Source organism: Typopeltis vanoorti, chromosome 23 (genome assembly GCF_054136105.1).
Source record: "Typopeltis vanoorti isolate ZY-2024b chromosome 23, IOZ_Tvanoo_1.0, whole genome shotgun sequence".
Taxonomy (NCBI): Eukaryota; Metazoa; Arthropoda; class Arachnida; order Uropygi; family Thelyphonidae; genus Typopeltis; species Typopeltis vanoorti.
This window is the reverse complement of record NC_143571.1, coordinates 32420432-32441571: the sequence shown is the minus strand read 5'-3', so window position 1 is coordinate 32441571 and position 21140 is coordinate 32420432. Positions and strand designations below refer to the sequence as shown.

The 21140-nt window shown below is 36.7% G+C and overlaps 1 protein-coding gene across 1 annotated transcript in view; it reads right to left on the bottom strand.

Moving 5' to 3' along the window:
• Window positions 1–21140, bottom strand: part of LOC150093744 (dynamin-1-like) — a 300405-nt gene that overhangs the window by 242480 nt on the left and 36785 nt on the right. Inside the window, exons 3-5 of the mRNA XM_090412966.1 lie at window positions 17149–17222; window positions 10515–10658; window positions 19–222 (exon numbers count right to left, since the gene is read on the bottom strand). Coding sequence (XP_090269092.1) covers window positions 19–222; window positions 10515–10658; window positions 17149–17222 — 422 coding nt within the window. The remainder of the gene's footprint in view (window positions 1–18; window positions 223–10514; window positions 10659–17148; window positions 17223–21140) is intronic.

The window sequence follows — 21140 nt, the reverse complement described above, 5'->3', positions numbered from 1 at the left end:
ATATGAAATGATATATACCATTTGGATCAACTTTTCTAGCCATGTTCAGAGCATCAGATGTTGCTAAATCTTGATTGGCTGGTGATACAGCTAAGATCAGTGAATTTTTTTTTGCAATATAACTTTCTACCATATCGTGTACTAGAGGAACAATTGAATCAGGCTGATCACGAGTAGGGTTCTTTATAAGTCCCGGAAGATCAACCAGTGTTAATTCCAGAACTGCAAAGAAATAAAATTTTGTCTGTTAAGTAAAATTAAAAGTTTTGCATCAATCAGAAAGTACATATTAATTTTTTATTTCTGCTGTGATGAAAAAAAAAAGGCTTAGATTGCAATTAAAAGTGCAGCTTGTTAGTATGTTTCAATTAAATCTAGTAATTAATTAATTATTAGAGAGATGTTTGCTAAATGGTAAGTATAAAACAATATATACCATTCAAAAATAAATTAACAAATAAATAAATATTATTATTACCCCAAGACCTCATGGAGTCAAAGACTCATCTAGGAGGTCCTTTTATCACACACATACACACAGCTCATCATACAGTGTCTTAAACACACTCAAACTCCTTGCAGACACCACAATCTCAGGAAAGGCATTCCAATCATTTACAACACTGCACGAAAAAAAAACCCTTCTCAAGTCCCTACTCACACCCTCTTTATACAGTTTCCAGGGATGACCTTTGGTTCTCCCTCAATCACCTACTATTTTCTGTAGAACTTCTCCAGCACTGATCCTATAACAATCCCTTAGTAACTTGTAGGTCTCTATCACATCCTCTTCCTCCTGTCTGCCAGACTCTGCAAATTACATCTTCTCAATTTTTCCTCATACTCAACATTCCAGAGGTTAGAAACTAACTTAGTCAGTCGCCTTTGAACCTTTTCCAACATCTCTTCATCCTTCTGAAAACCAAGTGACCAAATCTGAACACAATAGTCCATGTGTGACCTAATCAAAGCCTTATACAACGGAACAAGAATCTCCCTACTTCTACAAGTCAGTGTCCTCCACATCATTCCCAGAAGCCTTTGTGTTGTCTTAACGATTTTGGCTATGTGTCCCCTAAATTTCAGATCTTTATCCACTATCACTTCCAGATCTCTTATTTCCTCCACCTCCAACAATATATTCTCACCAAGCATAAATTCTACATCCCATCTTTGTTTTCAAAATTTTAAAACCTTACATTTTGCAACATTGAACTCGCATAACCATTCCCGTGCCCAATCACTCAATTTATTCAAGTCCTTGTAAGGCCACAACATCTTCTCTACTCTTCATGGTTCATCCGCAAACAACTGAATATCTCCATCCAAATCATTAATATACAAGTTAAACAGTAATGGCCCTAAAACAGGCCCCTGAGGCACTCCACTAGTGACTTTCCTTTTCCTGGATATTGCTCCCCCATACACAACTTGTTGATACCTATCAGATAGCCAGTCTCCGATCCAATGCACTAATCTAATATCCAACCTTCATGTTTCCCTGTTCCTCTTGCACACCCATTCTCTCATTTTATATACTTATGCCACTCACTTCCTCCATTCATAACCACTTCTTCAATCTCTCCTGTCTTACTCTCCTGCTTTCCACGTCACTTCCCACTTGATCTGATTCATTCTCTCTACTCACTTCTCTACTTTCCAGCAGCAGTCTCTCCAAGCGACTCATACCAACCAACTACAATGCAGTCCATCACACCCATATAGTCCACTTCATCCTTCAAACTCATTCCACACATTAACAAACTGTACTCCGCTCTCCTGACACATTTCAGCCAACATATCATTCATAATCCTTGCTCTCTGCCTCATCTCACCACAGTCATACCTAGAGAATACATTCACTACTCTTCCTGTCACACTATTCTCTTTTATCTGTCTAAGCAGCCTTCTGATATCCATTCTGATGTGCTCTTTGTCCTCTATCAAATCATTCATACCTATTAAAACCATCAACTCCTTTGCTCGCTCCCTCCTCATATCCAATGCCCCAATCACTCTATTCATTTTACCACCTGGAAAACATACCTTGTGCATCCTATTATCCAACACATGTTTAATAATGGAGTCACCATACAATGCCACTCATTCGTCTTGCGTGCCATTTTCTTAATTTCGTTCCACACTCATTTCATCTCTTGCCTCATCCAATCCAATTCAACTTACGACTCTCGCGTTTACATTCTCTCTATCATTCAATCTTTCTAATTTTCTAACTCTCAACCCCCTCTTCACACTTTCACTCTCATACTTTTGGTCCATGCATCCAACTTTTGATTTTTTTCTTTCAAATCCTTGCATCACACTATTTCTAGTTTCATTCATTCTCTCAATTTCGTTTTCTTCTGCCACTTTCACCTCACTTTCATCCTTTTTACCATCCATTATGGTTTTCAAATCACTCGTTTTCTTTTTTACTGATTTTCTATCATTTTGTGGAAGATTTGCGCGAAGGCCTCATTCAGGTCTTCGCGCAAATCTTCCACACCTCACACTTAACAAAACGACTGAAGTCTAAGTTAAAGTCATGGAATAACAAAGCCACCCCCCATGTTTCCTCTGCTGGTTACTACTCTAATAACAATGAATTCTTAATTAAGTTTAGGCAAAATATCCCACATACTAATAATACTAGTAGAGCACAACTTTTATAGTAGCTCTTACTAAAACAAATACTCATATACAATTAATTATTTCAAGAATAACTTATCTTAATCCAAAGCTCTTCTTACACATAGCCACAACACTTCCCTCACGATCAACTAACTCCATGTATAGTTTAATACCTTATTATTTCTTCTAGAAGAAGTCTTAAATTATTAGCATAAGAAATGGAAATAGCAAGTGATAATTAAATAAACAAAATGAGATTAATGAACTATGGACAAAAAAGAAGTGCAAATTCTGCAGTTATAAAGTGAGAATGCATGAATAAACAAACTGAATTGTTATTGTTAAAATTCTGTTTCTGAATTCAAGGTGAAGTTGGAACAGGACTGAAATCAATAAGTATTTATAATAAGTGATATAATAACAAGAAATTTACGTTTTAATTACTAGCCTGTGGCAAGTAGATTTTGCTAGCTAGCGAGTAGCCACATACTGAACAAAAATAGAATATTTTTTATTTTATAAAAAAAAAACTTATCCAAACTTGACTTATTAAAAAATGGGGGGGGAATATATGCCATAGGTAGCAGTATTCTGGAAGGACACTGTTCTCTTGGATATCAGTAGGTTCTCGCATTCCTACTGAATGCGAGAACCTACTAATTCTTACTTAGAGATTCTTCTGAATCAGGTACTGCCTCACATGGTAATAATTATGGTTTAATGGACCTGGACTCCTACAAGCTGCTTAATTCCTGGTTCTCCAGATTTGAATCCAATTGAGCATTTGTGGGATCATGCAAAATACAGAATCTGCTGGTTGGTGCCACAGCCTCACTCAGTTACTGATATTTGAGACATTCTTCTGTCTACTTGGTCTAGAATACCTCAGGAATCCTAGTCGAAGGTGGATATGAGCAGCTATTTCAGAAAAAGGAGGCCCAATATGTTGTTATATAGGTGGTTATAATGTTTTGCCTCGCTGAGTGTACATCCAGCTTGGATTTTATTAATTCAGCTTACCAGCTACAACTACCATTCCACTAATATGCTTCAACTCATTCTTATTCCATCGACATTAATCTATTTATTTACAATGCTAAATCTGCTGATGAAGAAATTTAAGAACTAACTGAATTAAAATGTAATGATGAATGCAAATATAATTCCAAAAAAGGTGGACTGACTGATTTGTAGAGATTAAAAATAACTAAATTGCTTTATTCAATAATGTGCTCTAAAATGGTTACTTCTGGGTTGTTCTAAAAGATTTTCTAAAATTTCCACCATCTTATATTGTTGAAAGTGATTTTATTTTAGTGAAAAAAAATCTTAAAAAAAGAAAGAAAGAATTTGACATAACATTCAAGAGAAGAATTTAGAATTAAGCTATTTAATATTAAACTAAACATTAAGAATTTAATCAAAAAGTACTAGGCACAGGAAACTCATTGAATAAAAATAGTAACAATGAAGGATAACTTCTAAATTTTGTTACAGGTGATTAAAAAAAAATTAACCAAAAAAATCTTTTGGGGATTGATTATTAAATAATGGCTGAGAAACATGCTAATAAAGTGCTCGTTAAATAATTCCACTACATCCTTTGCAATGGTTACTCTGCTACCACCAGTGTCACCTTGCCATAATTATTCTTCCTTTGGAAGATTACTTGTTATATAGCAGAAGAATTCCCTTGAAGTATCCTTGGCCTGAGTGGCCAATCTTTCACACTGCACTTCTTTTTTTTTTTTAATTTACCATGCATGTCATCTTTCAAGTCTGCACTTGATACTCCTCACACATTCATCATCTACTGGCTGTCTTCTATTCATAACTTCTTCATAACTTCTTTTTATCCAATACTGTTTGCTTGCTTGAACTGTTCATGCATTTCACTCCTACTCTATTTACTTAACTTTTAGTATGCAGTTATTCAATACTTGTGTTAGATACTGACTTATAAATTCCCATGCTTTGTCAACATCATTTCAGCATAGCTCATTAATCCAATTTATTAATGATATTTGCCTACAAAGCTCATCATAATCACCCACCTGTTTCATCACCTCCGAAACCAGTACTTCGTTATCATTTTCATGAACTGGCAGCAGTGTTAATAAAGCACTGTATAGATGTCCTCAAATCCATCACTCTAAAACCTTGATCGATCACATTACATGCTGTTTAAGATAGTTATTATTATTATTATTATTATTACTACACCAAGACCTCATGGCGTCAAAGATTCATCTGGGAGGTCCTTTTAACACACACAGCTCATCATACCGTGCCTTGAACACATTTAAACTCCTTGCACACACCACACTCTCAGGCAAGGCATTCCAATCATTTACAACTCTGCATGAAAAAAACCTGCCTTTCACTCCGATTTTCACGCCCTCTTTATACAGTTTCCAGGGATGACTTCTGGTTCCGCCTGATCTACCACGATTTTCTGTAGAACTACTCCAGCATTTATCCTAGAACAACCTCTTACCAACTTGTAGGTCAGTATCATATATCCCCCTCTTCCTCCTGTCCACCAGACTCTGCAAATTACACCTTCTTAATCTTTCCTCATACTTGACATTCCAGAGGTCAGATACTACCTTAGTCAATTGCCTTTGGACCCTTTCCAACATCTTTTCGGCCTTCTGAAAACCAGGTGACCAAATCTGGGCACAATAGTCCATGTCTGGCCTAATCAAAGCCTTATACAATGGAACAAGAATCTCCCTAGTTCTACAAGTCAGTGTCCTCCTCATCATTCCCAGAAGCCTTTGTGTTGTCTTCACAATTTTGGCTATGTGTTCCCTAAATTTCAGATCGTTATCCACTATCACCCCCAGATCTCTTATTTCTTCCACCTCCAACATTATATCCTCACCAAGCATAAAGTCTGCATTCCATCATTGTTTTCAAAATTTTAAAACCTTACATTTAACAACATTGAACTTGCATCCCCATTTCCATGCCCAATCACTCAATTTATTCAAGTCTTCTTGCAAGGCCACAACATCTTCGCTACTCTTTATGGTTCAGCCCAACTTTGCATCATCTGCAAACAATTGAATATCTCCATCCAAATCTTTACCTATATCATTAATATACAAGTTAAACAGTAATGGCCCTAAAACAGACCCCGGAGGCACTCCACTGGTGACTTTCCTTGTCCTGGATATCGCTCCCCCATACACAACTTGCTGATACCTATCAGATAGCCAGTCTCCAATTCAATGGACCAATCTAATATCCAACCCCATATGCTCTAGTATGACTATCAAACTATCATGTGGTACTCTATCAAAAGCCTTTGCGAAATCCAAGTATATTACTGTGTATCCTTTTCCTTTGTCCAAGGAAGCAGTCACTTTATTGTAATAAGTAAGTAGATTATTAAAACATGACCTCCCTTTAGCAAATCCATGCTGTCCATCAAAGATAATACTGTTGTTATCAACCCAACTCTGGATCCTAGTTCTTGCAAGTTTCTCCAACAACTTAACTACAACACCTGACACACAAATAGGCTTATAGCTTGATTCTTGAGTTTGATCACCTCCTTTATTACTGTCACATACATTGTCAGATGCATTCTCACATAACAAAACTCCGTGATCACTCTCACCAATTGGAAACAAAACATTTGTTATTATTATTATCATTATGTGACACCTCCAGGGAGTCATCAAGGGAAAGCATATCAACAGCATCAAAAGATTGATCACCTTCCAGCTACTAACAATGCTCTAACTTGCTTAACTTTTTTGTGTAAGCCATTAGTAGCAGAGGCTCTACCAATTGACCAACCTTTGCTGGCATTTACCTTGTTTACAGTCACATTCTTAGATGCTATTACCAGATCTAATATTCTAGAACCACAAGTTCCTTCCATAAGCTGCTGCCTAAGAAAGTTTTCCCTCAGTAAGTAAATTCTCTATCTCTTCTCTTGCATGCTTTCTCTTTTCACACTATATCTCCATAGTTAAAATCACCCATAATGTAGAAGATTAATTTGCTTGCACAGTTCATATCACAATATTTATACAATAAACTAATTAGTTGTGAATTACGCATTTGTAATTAGTAATAGTACAGATGTGGTAGCCCTGCAAGAGGATTTGAATAAGCTAGATAGATGGGCAAATGAATGGGGTATCAGTTTAATGCAGCACAATGTAAGGTCTTGAGGTTTGGGAAACATCGATGGGATGGGATCTAGGGTTGATGATTGATAGAAACCTGAAATTTAGGGGACATATTACAAAGGTGGTGAAGGTAACACAGAGGATTGCTGCAATTATGAGAAGGACACTGATCTGCAGTGTCCTTCTCATAATATTTGTACAATAAACTAATTATTTGTGAATTATGCATTTGTTATCATTCCATTGTATAAGTCTCTGATCAGACCACACTTAGACTATTGTTCTCAGATTTGGTCCCCAGGATTTGAAGGGGATAAATTAACTGTGGAAAAGGTACAAAGACGAATGACAAAGATGGTTTCAGGACTGTACAGTTTTGGTTATGAGGATCGGCTGAGGGAATGTGGACTGCAGAGTTTGGTGGATAGAAGAAGAAGAGGTGATATGATTGAGAAGGGTTGACACTGGGGAGTTCTTTCACTTGGTTGAACAGCGGGAAGGAGTGATGACAAGAGGACATCCCTGGAAGTTACGAAAGGAAACTGTGAGCAAGAGGGTGAGGAGTGGTTTCTTTGCATGGAGGGTGGTTGAACTGTGGAATACATTGCCTGATGGAATGGTGAGAGCGGGAACGGTCAATGAGTTTAAGGAGTGGTATGGTAGACTGTGTTTCTTAGGGGGGACCTCCCCTTGATGAGTCTTGACAGACTTTAAGGAAGGACCTCCCACAATGAGTCTTTTGACTCCATGGAGGCCTGAATAATAATTATATCTTTGTATTGAGGTAATTTATTTCACAAACACATTAACAAATTTACTTTCTTACCAAGTGAAACTTTTTCCCTTAGTAAGAAAGTATATTAAATTTGATTATTAAATATTATTAAACTTGACAAGAAATTATATCATTGTTTCATCTTTTATTCAAGCATAAGTAAACAAAGTTTGTATGTGACATATCTTCATGACTAGGCTAACTATATGTAGAAACTATTGACTTCATATCATTTGCCTCAGAATTTCATAATCCAAAACACACCTTTCAGAAATGTATATCACTATGCATTATGGAAATTGCCCCTATCCAGGCCAGTTTCAACCTTCATTGTGATCTCATCAGTGAAAGCCAGATCCAAGAATTCACTTTGCATTAATTCAACTTCATTTAATTCAATTTTATATATCTTCCTGGATCTGGCTTCCAGTGATGAGACCACAATAAAGGTCAAAACCATCCAGGGCAAGAAGGGAGTGAGCAAGGAGCAGATTCTTTGGAGAGTGGTTGGTGAATGGAATGCAATACCTGAGAGTGTAATAAATGCCAAGACATTGAATGAGTTTGCAGGTTTGCTAAGCTATGTGTGTACCTCCTGCAATGAGTCTTTAACAAAGGAGGTCAAAACACTAATAATATCTTAGATAGATATTATTAGTGTTTTGATATGAGGAATAGGATATGAGGAATATTTAGATGGGATTTTCAGTGGTCAATGATTTAACTGAATTTTATATGAAAGTAATAATTTAACTTTTCTAGGTAACTTTGTTCTTATTATCTAAAAAATAGAATAAGAAATAAGAATATATGTATATATATTCATTATAAAGTTTAAAGTATATAAAGTATTGGAAAAGTTGATTAAAAGTAAAACTCATTAATGGATGGACAGGAATATGATGGTCTATAGGAGGAAGTATGGCTTTGTAAAAGATAGGTTCTGTATCAGTAATGTGTTCACATTTTATAATAAGGTGACAGCAGAACTGGATAAAGGAAATGGCTATATCATGATACTGCTGGCCTTTGCAAAGACATTTGACAGAGTGACCGCATGGGAAACTATTACATAAGTTAGAGCAAATGAGAATAAATATGAATTTGGTGGCATGGATGGGAAGGGGTTGGCCGATAGACATCGGAGGATGGTGTATAGTGGAGTGAAATCAAGGTGAATGAGGGCGACTTGTGGCTCTGTACTAGGACAACTACTCTTTAAATTTGTACATTAATGATATAGCAGAAATTTTGAAGGGGGGGTGGGGATATTCAGTTTTTTTGCTAATGATGCAAAACTAGGGAAGGCAATAGTTGATAAAGGTGACGTAGATATCTTACAGGATTATTTAAATAAATTGGCAGTGTGGGCAAAGCACAATGGTTGTCAATTCAATATTGTAAAATAAGGAAAAATATAAACAGGTTTAAGGAAATGTATGATAAGTATGTGTTCATTTCAAGATGAAAAGATGATACACTTTGTATCATATTGATGGTACTAGTTTACAGGAAATTGATGAATCTTGCGATCTGGGGGCAATGGTGGATAAAGATTTAAAATTCAGAGGTCATACTGCAAGAGCAAGCAAAATAACTCAGAGGATTACTTGGATGCTGAAGAACACATTGACATATAAAGATAGGAAGGTTATTATCCCTCTTTATAAGGCTATGATTCCATGTTGAGAATGTTATGCACAGATATGATCACCTGCATTTCTTGGGGGATGGGGAGGTGGTGGAGAGAATTCCTAGAAGAGTGATCAAGCTGGTGACAGGTCTGTGGAATGTTCCCTATAAGGATAGATTGAGGGTGTTTGGGTTGCAGAGTTTAGCTGACAGGCAGAGGAGTGGGGGGATATGATAACTTATAAGTTACTAAAAGCAATCTATAAGATTGATACAGAAGAATTTTTCAATCCCTGAGAGGTGTGTGTGTGGGGGGGGGAGAAAAACAAGGGTTCACACTTGGAAGCTGTCTACGAGTGTAGTTAGTAAGGGTGTGCAGACTAAGTTTTTTACTTGGAGGGTGGTGAATGAGTGGAATGGATTGCCAGGAGGCAGTTGTGAGCCCCAACAGTGAACAGGTTTAAGGAGATGTATGATAAGTATGCGTTAATAGAATGAGTAGGAATTGACTCATCACAGGAGATGAGTCAAATGACTCATCTCCTGTGATGAGTCATTTGACTCCATACAGTGCTCATATAAATAATAATATAAAATTTCATACAGCAGTTGTAGTCTTTCTATTTTTGTGCTCTTATAAGTGGATGTTGGTTCTTACAGTGTGTCCATAAAAGGCAAGTAATAGATAAAAGCTTTTTGAAACTACAGAGAGAGGGGAATGAGGTTGATTTCTGAAAGAGTAGCTAAGAGAAAGAGTGCACCTTTCAAACCCTACACAAGGTTTGTTAGCTCTCTAGAAAAGACCTAACAAATGTGATGTAGGGTTTGAAAGTTGCATGAAGGTTATATTTCTTTGGAGTTTTAACTGTTTTCTCTTACCACACACGTACTACATTAGTATAGTCATCATGTTGTGGAGATTATGAATTTTAGCAATTAGCTAAGAAAGCATAGAAATATTGTTGAGACCACATTCAACCAACACATGCACACAATAGCCAAACTCAACCATATCCACTATAGTCATTAAGCTAATGTTTAATTCCATTAAATTTATAACATAAAACAAAGTAACATTTAAATAGATCTCTACAATTCTTGAGTCTTTGTAGAAGAATAATAATAATAATAAATTTCTTCAAACATGTTGGTAGATTATAAGGGTTAAAAGACTGGTAAAATTGAGTTGTACTTTTGTAAACCAGATTATGAGGTAATGATATTGCTATATTCATGTGAATTAATAAGTGACTATTTTAGCATGTAAAATAAATTTCAACTATTTCACAAAACAATGGTTATCAGATTAATCAAACATTATTATTTACCATGTGGTGAGTAAATTTTGAGAGAGATCGGAGATGATGAAAAACCTCCACTCTTTTTTGCTTCTTCAGTTTCCTGTTTAATCAAGTTTCTTACCTCTGTAAAGTTATAATGTTTCTTTTCTTGATTTGAGAAAACTGCACATTCTGAAAAACAAAAAAAAAATAACATGAAGAACCTGATAAATAAAATATATAGTACAAAACAAAGAATACAATATTATGAGATTTAAAACACATACTTTAACAAACAAACAAACAAAATATATATAAAAAAAACAGTTTGAGCAAAGTCACACATGCATAATTTACCTGACTTTTGAATTCTCTTTCTCTGTCACACTTTCATCCAATTAGGATTTCTTATTATCATCATTACTATTATTATTATCATTGTGAAGCCATCTCCACAGAGTATGCAGACTCAGTGAGGGAGATCCTAAACATTCACACAATAGTTGTCATATGATGATGATTTGAACTCATTTCACTAACTCTCAAAACCCATTCCATTCATTCATTCATTCATCCTAAGTAAAAAAAAATCTGGTCCTTCATGTCCATGATAGCTCAATTTCTAAGGCTAAGCACTGGCTCTCCCCTTCCACACCACTAATGTACTGAAAAATTTCCTTTGTATCTATCCAATAAAAATCTAAGTAACTTAGTCTCTCTCTCTCTCCTAGATATTATGCTTCTGGATCCTGTTTACCTCTTCCTCATCCCTAAGGAACCCAGGAGATCAGATCTCTGCACTATTATCCAGTTAGAGCCATATCAAGGCCTTATTTCTGCTTGTCAGTGTATTCTTCTGTAACCCTATAAGCCATTTTAGCTGCTACTGCAATGTGTCCTATGAATATCATCTCACAGTCCAGCAATCTCTAACATTATCAATTCCTACAGCCCAGTTTAATCCTTATATTATGCATACTTGGTAATCTTTTCATCCTAAAGTGCATAACCTTACAATTTGCCACATTAAACTGACAGCCAATATCCTTTTACCATAATGTGAGTCTAGTTAAATTATCATGCAAAGGTTTCTACATTATCTTTATTAACTATTATTAACTATATAAGAAAGAATGATTATGGAAGGATGACATTGATAGGAGAAAATGGTATAAAGACAGCTGTTGCAGAATGTGTGGTGGAGATACTTAATGAGCAGTTCATAAAGGTCTTTCAATCTTGTGCATGTGACTTCATGGAGAGATTGAGAGCAGTAGATGACGGAGAGGAGAGACTGACTGTAGGTGAGCAAGAGGTGTATGGGGAGTTGAGTAAATTAGCTGTTAATAAGGCTGTGGGACTTGATTATCAAGTCCCACGTATTCTGAAGGAATGTGCCAGGGAGTTGATAGCTGTCTTGACATATTTTTTAACACGAGTCTTGCACTCGATCAAGTCCCTAAGGAGTGGAAGGACAGCAAGATTGTGCCACTTCATAAAGGAGGTGATCAAACTCAAGAATCAAACTATAAGCCTATCTGTGTGTCAGGTGTTGTTGTTAAGTTGTTGGAGAAGCTTGTGAGAACTAGGATTCAGAATTCGGCTGACAACAATGGTATTATCTTTGATGGACAGCATGGATTTGCTAAAGGAAGGTCATGTTTTAGTAATCTACTTACTTATTACAATAAAGTGACTGCTTCCTTGGACAGAGGAGAAGGATGCACATACTTGGATTTCGCAAAAGCTTTTGATAGAGTATCTCATGATAAATTGATAGTCAAACTAGAGCAGATGGAGTTGGATATTAGATTAGTGCATTGGATTGGAGACTAGCTATCTGATAGGTATCAACAAGTTGTGTATGGGGGAGCGATATCCAGGAAAAGGAAAGTCACTAGTGGAGTGCCTCAGGGGTCTGTTTTAGGGCCATTACTGTTTAACTTGTATATTAATGATAAAGGTGAAGATTTGGATGGAGATATTCTGTTGTTTGCAGATGATGCAAAGTTGGGCTGAACCATGAAGAGTAGTGAAGATGTTGGGGCCTTGCAAGAAGACTTGAATAAATTGAGTGATTGGGCATGGAAATGGGGGTGCGAGTTCAATGTTGCTAAATGTAAGGTTTTAAAATTTGGAAAACAAAGATGGGATGCAGAATTTATGCTTGGTGAGGATATATTGTTGGAGGTGGAAGAAATAAGAGATCTGGGGTGACAGTGGATAAGGATCTGAAATTTAGGGAACACATAGCCAAAATTGTGAAGACAGCACAAAGGCTTCTGGAAATAATGAGGAGGACACTGACGTGTAGAAGTAGTGAGATTCTTGTTCAGTTGTATAAGGCTTTGATTAGGCCAGACATGGACTATTGTGCCCATATTTGGTCACCTGGTTTTCAGAAGGATGAAGTGATGTTGGAAAGGGTCCAAAGACGATTGACAAAGGTAGTTTCTGACCTCTGGAATGTCGAATATGAGAAAAGATTGAGAAGATGTAATTTGCAGAGTCTGGTGGACAGGAGGAAGAGGGGGAAATATGATAGAGACCTACAAGTTGGTAAGGAGTTGTTCTAGGATCAATGCTGGAGAAGTTCTACAGAAAATAGTGGGAGATCAGGGAAGAACCAGAGGTCATCCCTGGAAACTGTATAAAGAGGGTGTGAGTACGGGAGTGAGAGGCAAGTTTTTTTCATGCAGAGTTGTAAATGATTGGAATGCCTTGCCTGATAGTGTGGTGTCTGCAAGGAGTTTAAATGTGTTCATGGCACGGTATGATGAGCTGTGTGTGTGATAAAAGGACCTTCCAGATGAGTCTTTGGCTCCATGAGGTCTTGGGGTAATAATAACTATTGTTCCCAGGTTTGTGTCATCAGCAAACACCTGAATATTTCCCTTTAGATCATTTGCTATATCATTAATGTTCAAATTAAAGAGCAGTGAGCAAGTAAGGAGTCCTATAGCACAATACCTAAACACAGGCCATCTCTTGGACCCTAATCTTCTATAAACTACTCTCAATGTTTACCATCAGCCACTCCCTTATCTGCATCACCAACTTTCTATCCATCTCCACTTGCTCCATTTAATATGACAAAGTTCCAGAGACAAAGTCTAGCATGTGCAGTCATTCCCTTCATGCAGCTCAGATTGTCATTTTATTATAAAAAGTGAGTAAATTGCAGATTGCAGTAAATTGTTGTTATGTTTTGTGACCTACCTTTCACAAAAGCGTGCTGCTTCCATATAATTGCTCATTCCTGAATTTTGCCATTAGCCAATTTCCAATACCATGACCACCACGTCTGAGATGCTCATCAGTCAATAATTTGCTACCTCATTTTTGGAGCCTCCTTTATGCAATGAAACTATTTTTCACTCTCTTGGAACCTAACCAGAACAGACAGTTTAAATTAAACAACCTGGTCAAAAGCACTCTCAGTTAGCTAGCATATTGTTGTAATGTGCAAGCTGATATATCATCTAATTCCATAGCTACACTTACAATAAGGTTCAGTAATATGCTATACACCTGTAGTTCATATGCCTTGATTTCCACATTAATTCCTGTCACATCTGTTAATACAATATCTCCACTTTGATGATATACCTTTACAGTGATCACTCAGTGATTTAACTATTTCATCTGCTTTAGTATTCATCAGAATTATTCTACCATAATCATTCTTCCTTTTACTTGCCACATGCACCAATCTCTTTGGGATTAGAATTACCCTTTGCTGGCACTGCTAATTTCCTTCCATACTCTTTTTTTTTTTCCTTACCATACCTTCTGGCTTATGCTATGTACTGTTCACATGCTTGTTGATCACTTTCTTTGAGTAAAAGTATTGTGATCCCAACTAACAATTCATCAAACAGCTGATTTAAATTGGTTAATCTGTATTTTTGTAGAATTATAACTAATTTTTTGATAGGTGGAGGCATCCTATAAAAGGCAGTCTACCTTCCTCATGAAGTTGGCCTTATCCATTACCGCTATAGGTGTTGATTTATCTGCTTTCGAAATAGATATGGTTCTTTTGCTTTAAGGAAAACAGTGCATGGAATTCAGTAGTAGATAAATTACATGGTAGTAATTTGCTTCTAAAGAGTGAAGCAGCAATTCCAAAGTGTAATTTATTAGCATCTTCACTTGAAAGTCCCAAAAGACTGCATTGGATATTATGTAAAAAATCAAGTATATTAATGTATTACAGTGGTTATTGATTAATTAATTAATTCAATTATGTATTAATAAAATTAATACTATATTAATATTATTAATAAAATTATGAACAGATCTAGAATCTGCATCTGTAGTCTCAGTGCTTTTAATTCCAATGTGACTGAGAATCCAGCATAGCTGGATTATCAAAGTGAAGGACCTCATATACAACATTTTGTGTAGAACCTCACAAAGCATTGGCTGTGGAATTACAGAGCCTTGCAGCACCTGGCCTGTAAAGAACTCAGTTATACACAGCTCTGCTGTATAATTTACTGCAATCAAGTGAAATCTGTGTGGATATGTCAGGAAATACAGCAGCAAAACCAACACAGTTCTCAGATCTTGAGTCATCAGTAATAGATAGGAAGGAAATCAGAGTGCTCTGCTCTGGATGCATTAAATACCTGCATATAGATGGTGACGGAATGCAAGATTTCCTTAACTGGCACAGTTAGAGGTTGCATGATGGAATAAAAAATCTGCATGGAGGAATGCTGTCATGTTCTGTGCAGGTAATGTTATAGATATTCATGCAACAGCTTGCATAATCTCTTTAACATGCATACCAAAGTGACATATGGCAGTCTGATGTGTGTAATATTGAGAAAGGTGTTGAGCAGGTACATAAACAGCATAAAGCACAGGCCAGAGGAGTGACCAGTATGGTAAGAAACATAAAATCAGAGTAAGAGAGAACATTTAACCTAATTCTAACTGCTAACTTACAATTCAAATATAGACTATGTATTGCTTGATATAATGTCCCATTTACATCATATAACTATAGCACTTTGAACAGCTTTTCTTTTAACACTTTATCATATGCCTTTTGCAGATCTACAAACTTAAATACAGCTCATTGTTATATTCCCACAATTTCTCAGCTATATGTCTTAAAGTGAAAATACCATCTCGACAATTTCTATTTGGAGTGAACCCAGCTTGCTCTTCTCCAAGCTACTCATCCACAGTTTTCTTAGCCCGATCTGATTTTTAAATACACATAAATGCCAGCCTGGTTGGCCAAAGAATGGTTAGCATATCCACTCTCCAGCCAAAAGGCTGCGGGTTCAAATCCAAGCGTGGGCATGGATGTTTGTGATTATCTGTGAAAATACTATCGGCAGTAGAGGGTGTTGGTGTAGATGATGAAAGCAGTCAAGGTTCGTCGCAGTTGGCAAATTGAGTGGTGAAGATAGAGAGTTGTGAAGCAGGTGCCCTCCCTCGATCTTTGGCCTCCCTGGAGGTGTCATGTAATAATAATAATAAAGTAAAATGAATTATTAGAACAGTCTTCTTTCTTAAAAATGAAACTTGGCAATATCCTCTAGCACTTTTGTATGATTACAACCCCAAGAGTACAATTGCATATAATAATGATCTCTTAATATTATTAATGAACAGCATACTCATTCTCCAAATTGGGAATTTTAACAGTAGACTTTAATTCAGGCTATGGGTTAAAATCCCACTGTAATTGTACTTTGCAAAAGCAGTTGACAGAATATCACTTCGAAATCTCTTAAGTAAAGTGGAGAAAATGAAGTTAGATACAATAGACATTTGCAACTGTCTTTAGGTAGATAAATTTCATTGGTTGGTATGTAACTTACTGGAAGAGGTCTAAACTTTAAAAGTTTTAGGTTTGGTATTTAGAACAGAATTTTCAGATTATTTGAAATTCTCTCTCTCAGTACTCTCCTGGATGGATGTAGGCAGTTCATTCAGCAGTCTGTTCATCTCCCTCACGATGTGCCATTATCATTTTTCCATGCCACTGTTAATCATGGAGGCCTTCTGATTCTCTCATTGTAATGGTTAGTGCCTAGATTACATCTATCCAGATTACAGAAATTTTCTCTCTCCAGTTCAGAATTATGTCTTGCTGACTATATGACTTCATGTACTAAGGATGGTTATCGACATACCTCTTGATGGAAGGACACTGATTGGCTGCCTTGATTGAACAAAGGATATGGTTTTAATGTTACACCATTCAGTCGATAGAGCTGCATTACAGAATCTAAACATATTTCTTTTCAACATCAGTGGATCATGGATGGGACTCATTTCTTGCCCCCAGATTTCAATATATAGATTTAATTAGGACAAGAATCAATGCTCTGCAGACTCTAATTCATACAACTCAGAGAAGAAGTAACGACAAGAACTGCAGAGTAGGCTGTCAGAGTATAGATTTGGATCATGTTATTCAATGTTGTTAACGTAGCTCAGAATATTGTTGGGGTACGACTGGTCTTACATGTGGAACCATAGTATGTAGCATTGTTTTCATTGTCAAGTTATTGAAATTAAATAAAAGAAAAATAAAATTACAACTGTTGGCAGGTAGAATTCATTGTTTATAAGTTACAATCTTCAAGGTTCCAATCAATATTTCATGTTATTTAAATTTAAAAAGTGATTTGTTATGAAATTTTTAAATACCCACCTTCAGTAGAAGGAATAAGCTGGATTATTATTGGCCTCTTTGTCACAACACCTTGACCACGAGGTAGAAATTCTCTGAAATAATGATGAACAGAACTGGTTAATAACATTATATAACAGTCTGAATGTAGTACTTTCACTTTTATTATTTGTAAGTTATTTCTTTTTACTGTGAGCATTTTATTATTATGTGACACCTCCAGGGAGTCCAAAGACTCATCGAGGGAGAATGTGCCAACACCATCGAACGATTGGTCCCCTTCTAACTACTAACCACGCTCAAACCTGCTTAACTTTTTGCAACCCATTAGTAGAAGAGGCTCTACCAATCGACCAACCTTACATTACTTTTTTTATTGTATATATTCAGTTCAGCAAACTATTAAAGCTGTGGGAAAAAAAAAAAAAGGCAGCAACTGAATCAATCCTGTTACTCTTTTTTACTTCTAATTCCTACACATTCCAGCTACCGAATTAAAAACTTATTTTGCATATAGGCATGCAACTGCCAATACCGATCCTACTCAATTCCCTGCACACAGTTCAATGAGATATCGGTCAGGAACAGCCTTCATTAAATGTTTTGGTCAATTGCAACACACAGGAAGCTCACAGCACCTAAATCAATCATACCACTCTTTTTTATTCCTAATTCCCACGTCATTCCCATTTGTCAAAGTAATACTGTAAATAATACAAAGTAATACTGTAAATGGAATGAGGAGTTAGCTGGAAAAGAGATCAATGCAGCTTGGGGGGATTTTCAAAAAACTACCTTTGTGAAGACAACACAAAGGCTTCTGGGAATAATGCAGAGGACACTGACTTGTAGAAGTAGGGAGATTCTTGTTCAGTTGTATAAGGCTTTGATTAGGCCACACATGGATTACTGTGCCCAGATTTGGTCACCTGGTTTTCAGAAGGCTGAAGAGATGTTGGAAAGGGTCCAGAGGTGAATGACTAAGGTAGTTTGGAATGTCGAGTATGAGGAAAGATCGAGAATATGCAACTTGTAGAGTCTGGTGGACAGGAAGAAGAAGGGAGATATAATAGAGACCTACAAGTTAGTAAGGGGTTGTTATAGGATCAATGCTGAAGAGGTTCTACAGAAAATAGTGGGGGATCAGGGGAGAACCGAGGTCATCTCTGGAAACTGTATAAAGAGGGTGTGAGTAGGGGAGTGAGAAGCAGGTTTTTTCCATGCAGAGTTGTGAATGATTGGAATGCCTTGCCTGAGAGTGTGGTGTCTACAAAGAGTTTGAATGTGTTTAAGACACGGTATGATGAGATGTGTGTATGATAAAAGGACCTCCTAGATGAGTCTTTGAACACCATGGGGTCTTGGGTAATAATAATAATAATAAAGTAGAATAAATAAAATCATAGGCAATGTGATTACTTATCAAACTTTCATGGAGTCACAAGAATCATTATGGAAGAGTTACACTTATGTTTTTTTTTTAATTGTAAATAAGCCTGAAGTACTCAGTAAAATATATTTAATTACTTTTAACATGACTAAATCTATAATTTGACTGTTACAAAACACAAGCTACTGTAATTTTCACTGTGACAAACAATAAGAGTTAATAAGCTTCACTAGATTGACCTCTCATAACAAATACACACTGACTGTCCTTAACTTATGGTGTATGTGACTATGACCACTCATACTTATCACAGCCATCCCATTAATTCCTATTACATAATTTCCAATGACTGCTCTGTCCACCATGTGATGACATCAGTTGGGCATACTGCCACAAGGCAGCCATGTGGATTTTATTCCATCCATCTACTCATTGAACATCAAGATGCCGTATGGTCATTTCTTTCCTTGGTGATGTTCCACACTAGACCTCGCCAAGTAGTCCTATCATATGCTTTTCTGGAAGCTTCAACTCTCTGAAGATTAGTCACTCCATACACCATCTATCTACCCCTTCTTCTCTTTCCAGGAACTTTACTTCTGTCACTGTTCTGAGAAGTCCTCCTTCCATCCTTTCACTATGTCCAAAGTATTTCAGATTTCTTCTGTAAATATCTTTAAGGAACTTTAAAGTTCTGCCGATGTTTTCTAGTAGCCATCCATTTGATTGCCTTTCAGTATATGATATCCTCAACAGCCTTCTGTAACATCACATTTCAAAAGCAATTGTCCTTTTTTTTCTATCAGACTTTTTTAGGTTCCAAGTCTCACTTCCATCAGTCATTATTGGAAAACAGCTGCATTCAAAATTCTTAACTTTGTTTGTGTAGAGATAGATCCATCCTACCAGATTTTGGACTGGTCTCTGACTGTTGTTTTAACCATTCTTAGTCCTCTTCTGATGCTTTCCGAACTGCAATTCTTCACATTAATAATGAATCCCAGGTATGTAAACTTGCTGCTAAATTCTTTATAATTTTCAATGCTCTGTCTAAGGCAAAGCATATTTGGAAATATCGTCGCTTGGTGTCACACTGATTAGATCGTCGGCTTGTCGAGAGCTCCTGAAAAGATTAGTAGTATTTTGTGTTAACATTAGAAATTTTACTAGAATTTTAAGTAGTATTGTTTGCTTTTTGTTTCTTGGTGTGTCTGTGCAATTTTTGTGTTTTTTCTGTTATTTTAATTATTAATTTTAAGATAAGATAGCGTACATATGGCACCGATAAAGAAAAAATTGGCGGCCAGGTCGCCATGTTTGTTTAAGAGTTCTGATGTAAACGAATTTATGCAATGTGCTGTCTGTGAGATGTATGCCTTGCGAAGAGCAGTGGGAGTCTGGTTAGAAAGTGATAGTGGAGTTAATATGTCATAGTCAGAATACGACAACGATAGTCAGAATGTAGAAAATGACGGTGTGCTAGAGAATTGCGTGGTAGTGCCAGATAGGTGTGAGAGTGTCGTTGAAAGTGTAAATGAAGGCAGAAACACAGAATGAATGGATGATTTGATTGATAATGAAAATGGTGAGATAAATGCGAGTAGTGAAATTGCCCGTTTGAACGGAGTGATACACAGAGCTAAAAGGCAACTGGAGCATATGGAAAAATGCGTGCTGAGCGTACTGACAAATAACCGGCGAAAGTCTGTGACGGCAAATAATAGAATGTTCGTAAACATCAATAAAATGAAGGAGCGAGTGCTGTATGGGGATTCTCTATTAAGAGGTGTAATAGTTGAGAGTTTAACGAAGTCGTACCAGCTGGGTGCGAACATAAAGGACATCAGCGAATCTATTCTACTGCAAAAACAGAGGGTGAAAGAGATGATAATCATGGCAGGAACAAATGATTAGAAAGAGGACAAAATGGAAATGATAGAGGATGTGAGGGAATTATTTGAGGTAGCAAAAGAGAAGAGTGAGAGAGTTAGAATAGTGAGTATCTTACCACGGTATGACAGCGAAGTGTTTAGAAGGAGGGCCATAATTGCCAATGACTTTATGCATGGGTTATGCATGGAGAGTGGTGTGGAATTTGTGGATGTGTGGAATGAGTTCGATGGGCGAAAGGACTTATATAAGATGGATAGGTTACATTTGAATGGAGTTGGTGTATGGAGACTTGAAAAAGTGTTGATGAATGATGTGGAAGTGGATGTACAGACTCAGGGAAACTAGATTTATTAAGGGGGGGGTTAGATATGCAGACTTTAGGGAGGCAGTTGAGTGTATGAATGAGTATATTATGCCCGAGCAAGTACGAAGGACAATAAATCAGAATGGGATAGTTAGTATAAGGCATTAAAGTAGGGATGGGACAAATGGACATCTGCAATTTATGTACACTAATGCCAGGAGTATTAGAAACAAGAAGGAAGAGTTTTTGTCCATGGTTGGCACTTCCAGGCCGCAAGTTGTTGGTATTAGTGAAACATGGCTGACAGAAGATGATAAAGCTAGTGGGATTGAATGCGATGGGTATAGCGTGTTCAGGAGTGACAGGGTGAATAAAAAGGAGGGAGGAGTGTTATTGATGATAGCTGATGAGCTGCAGCCAAGGAGT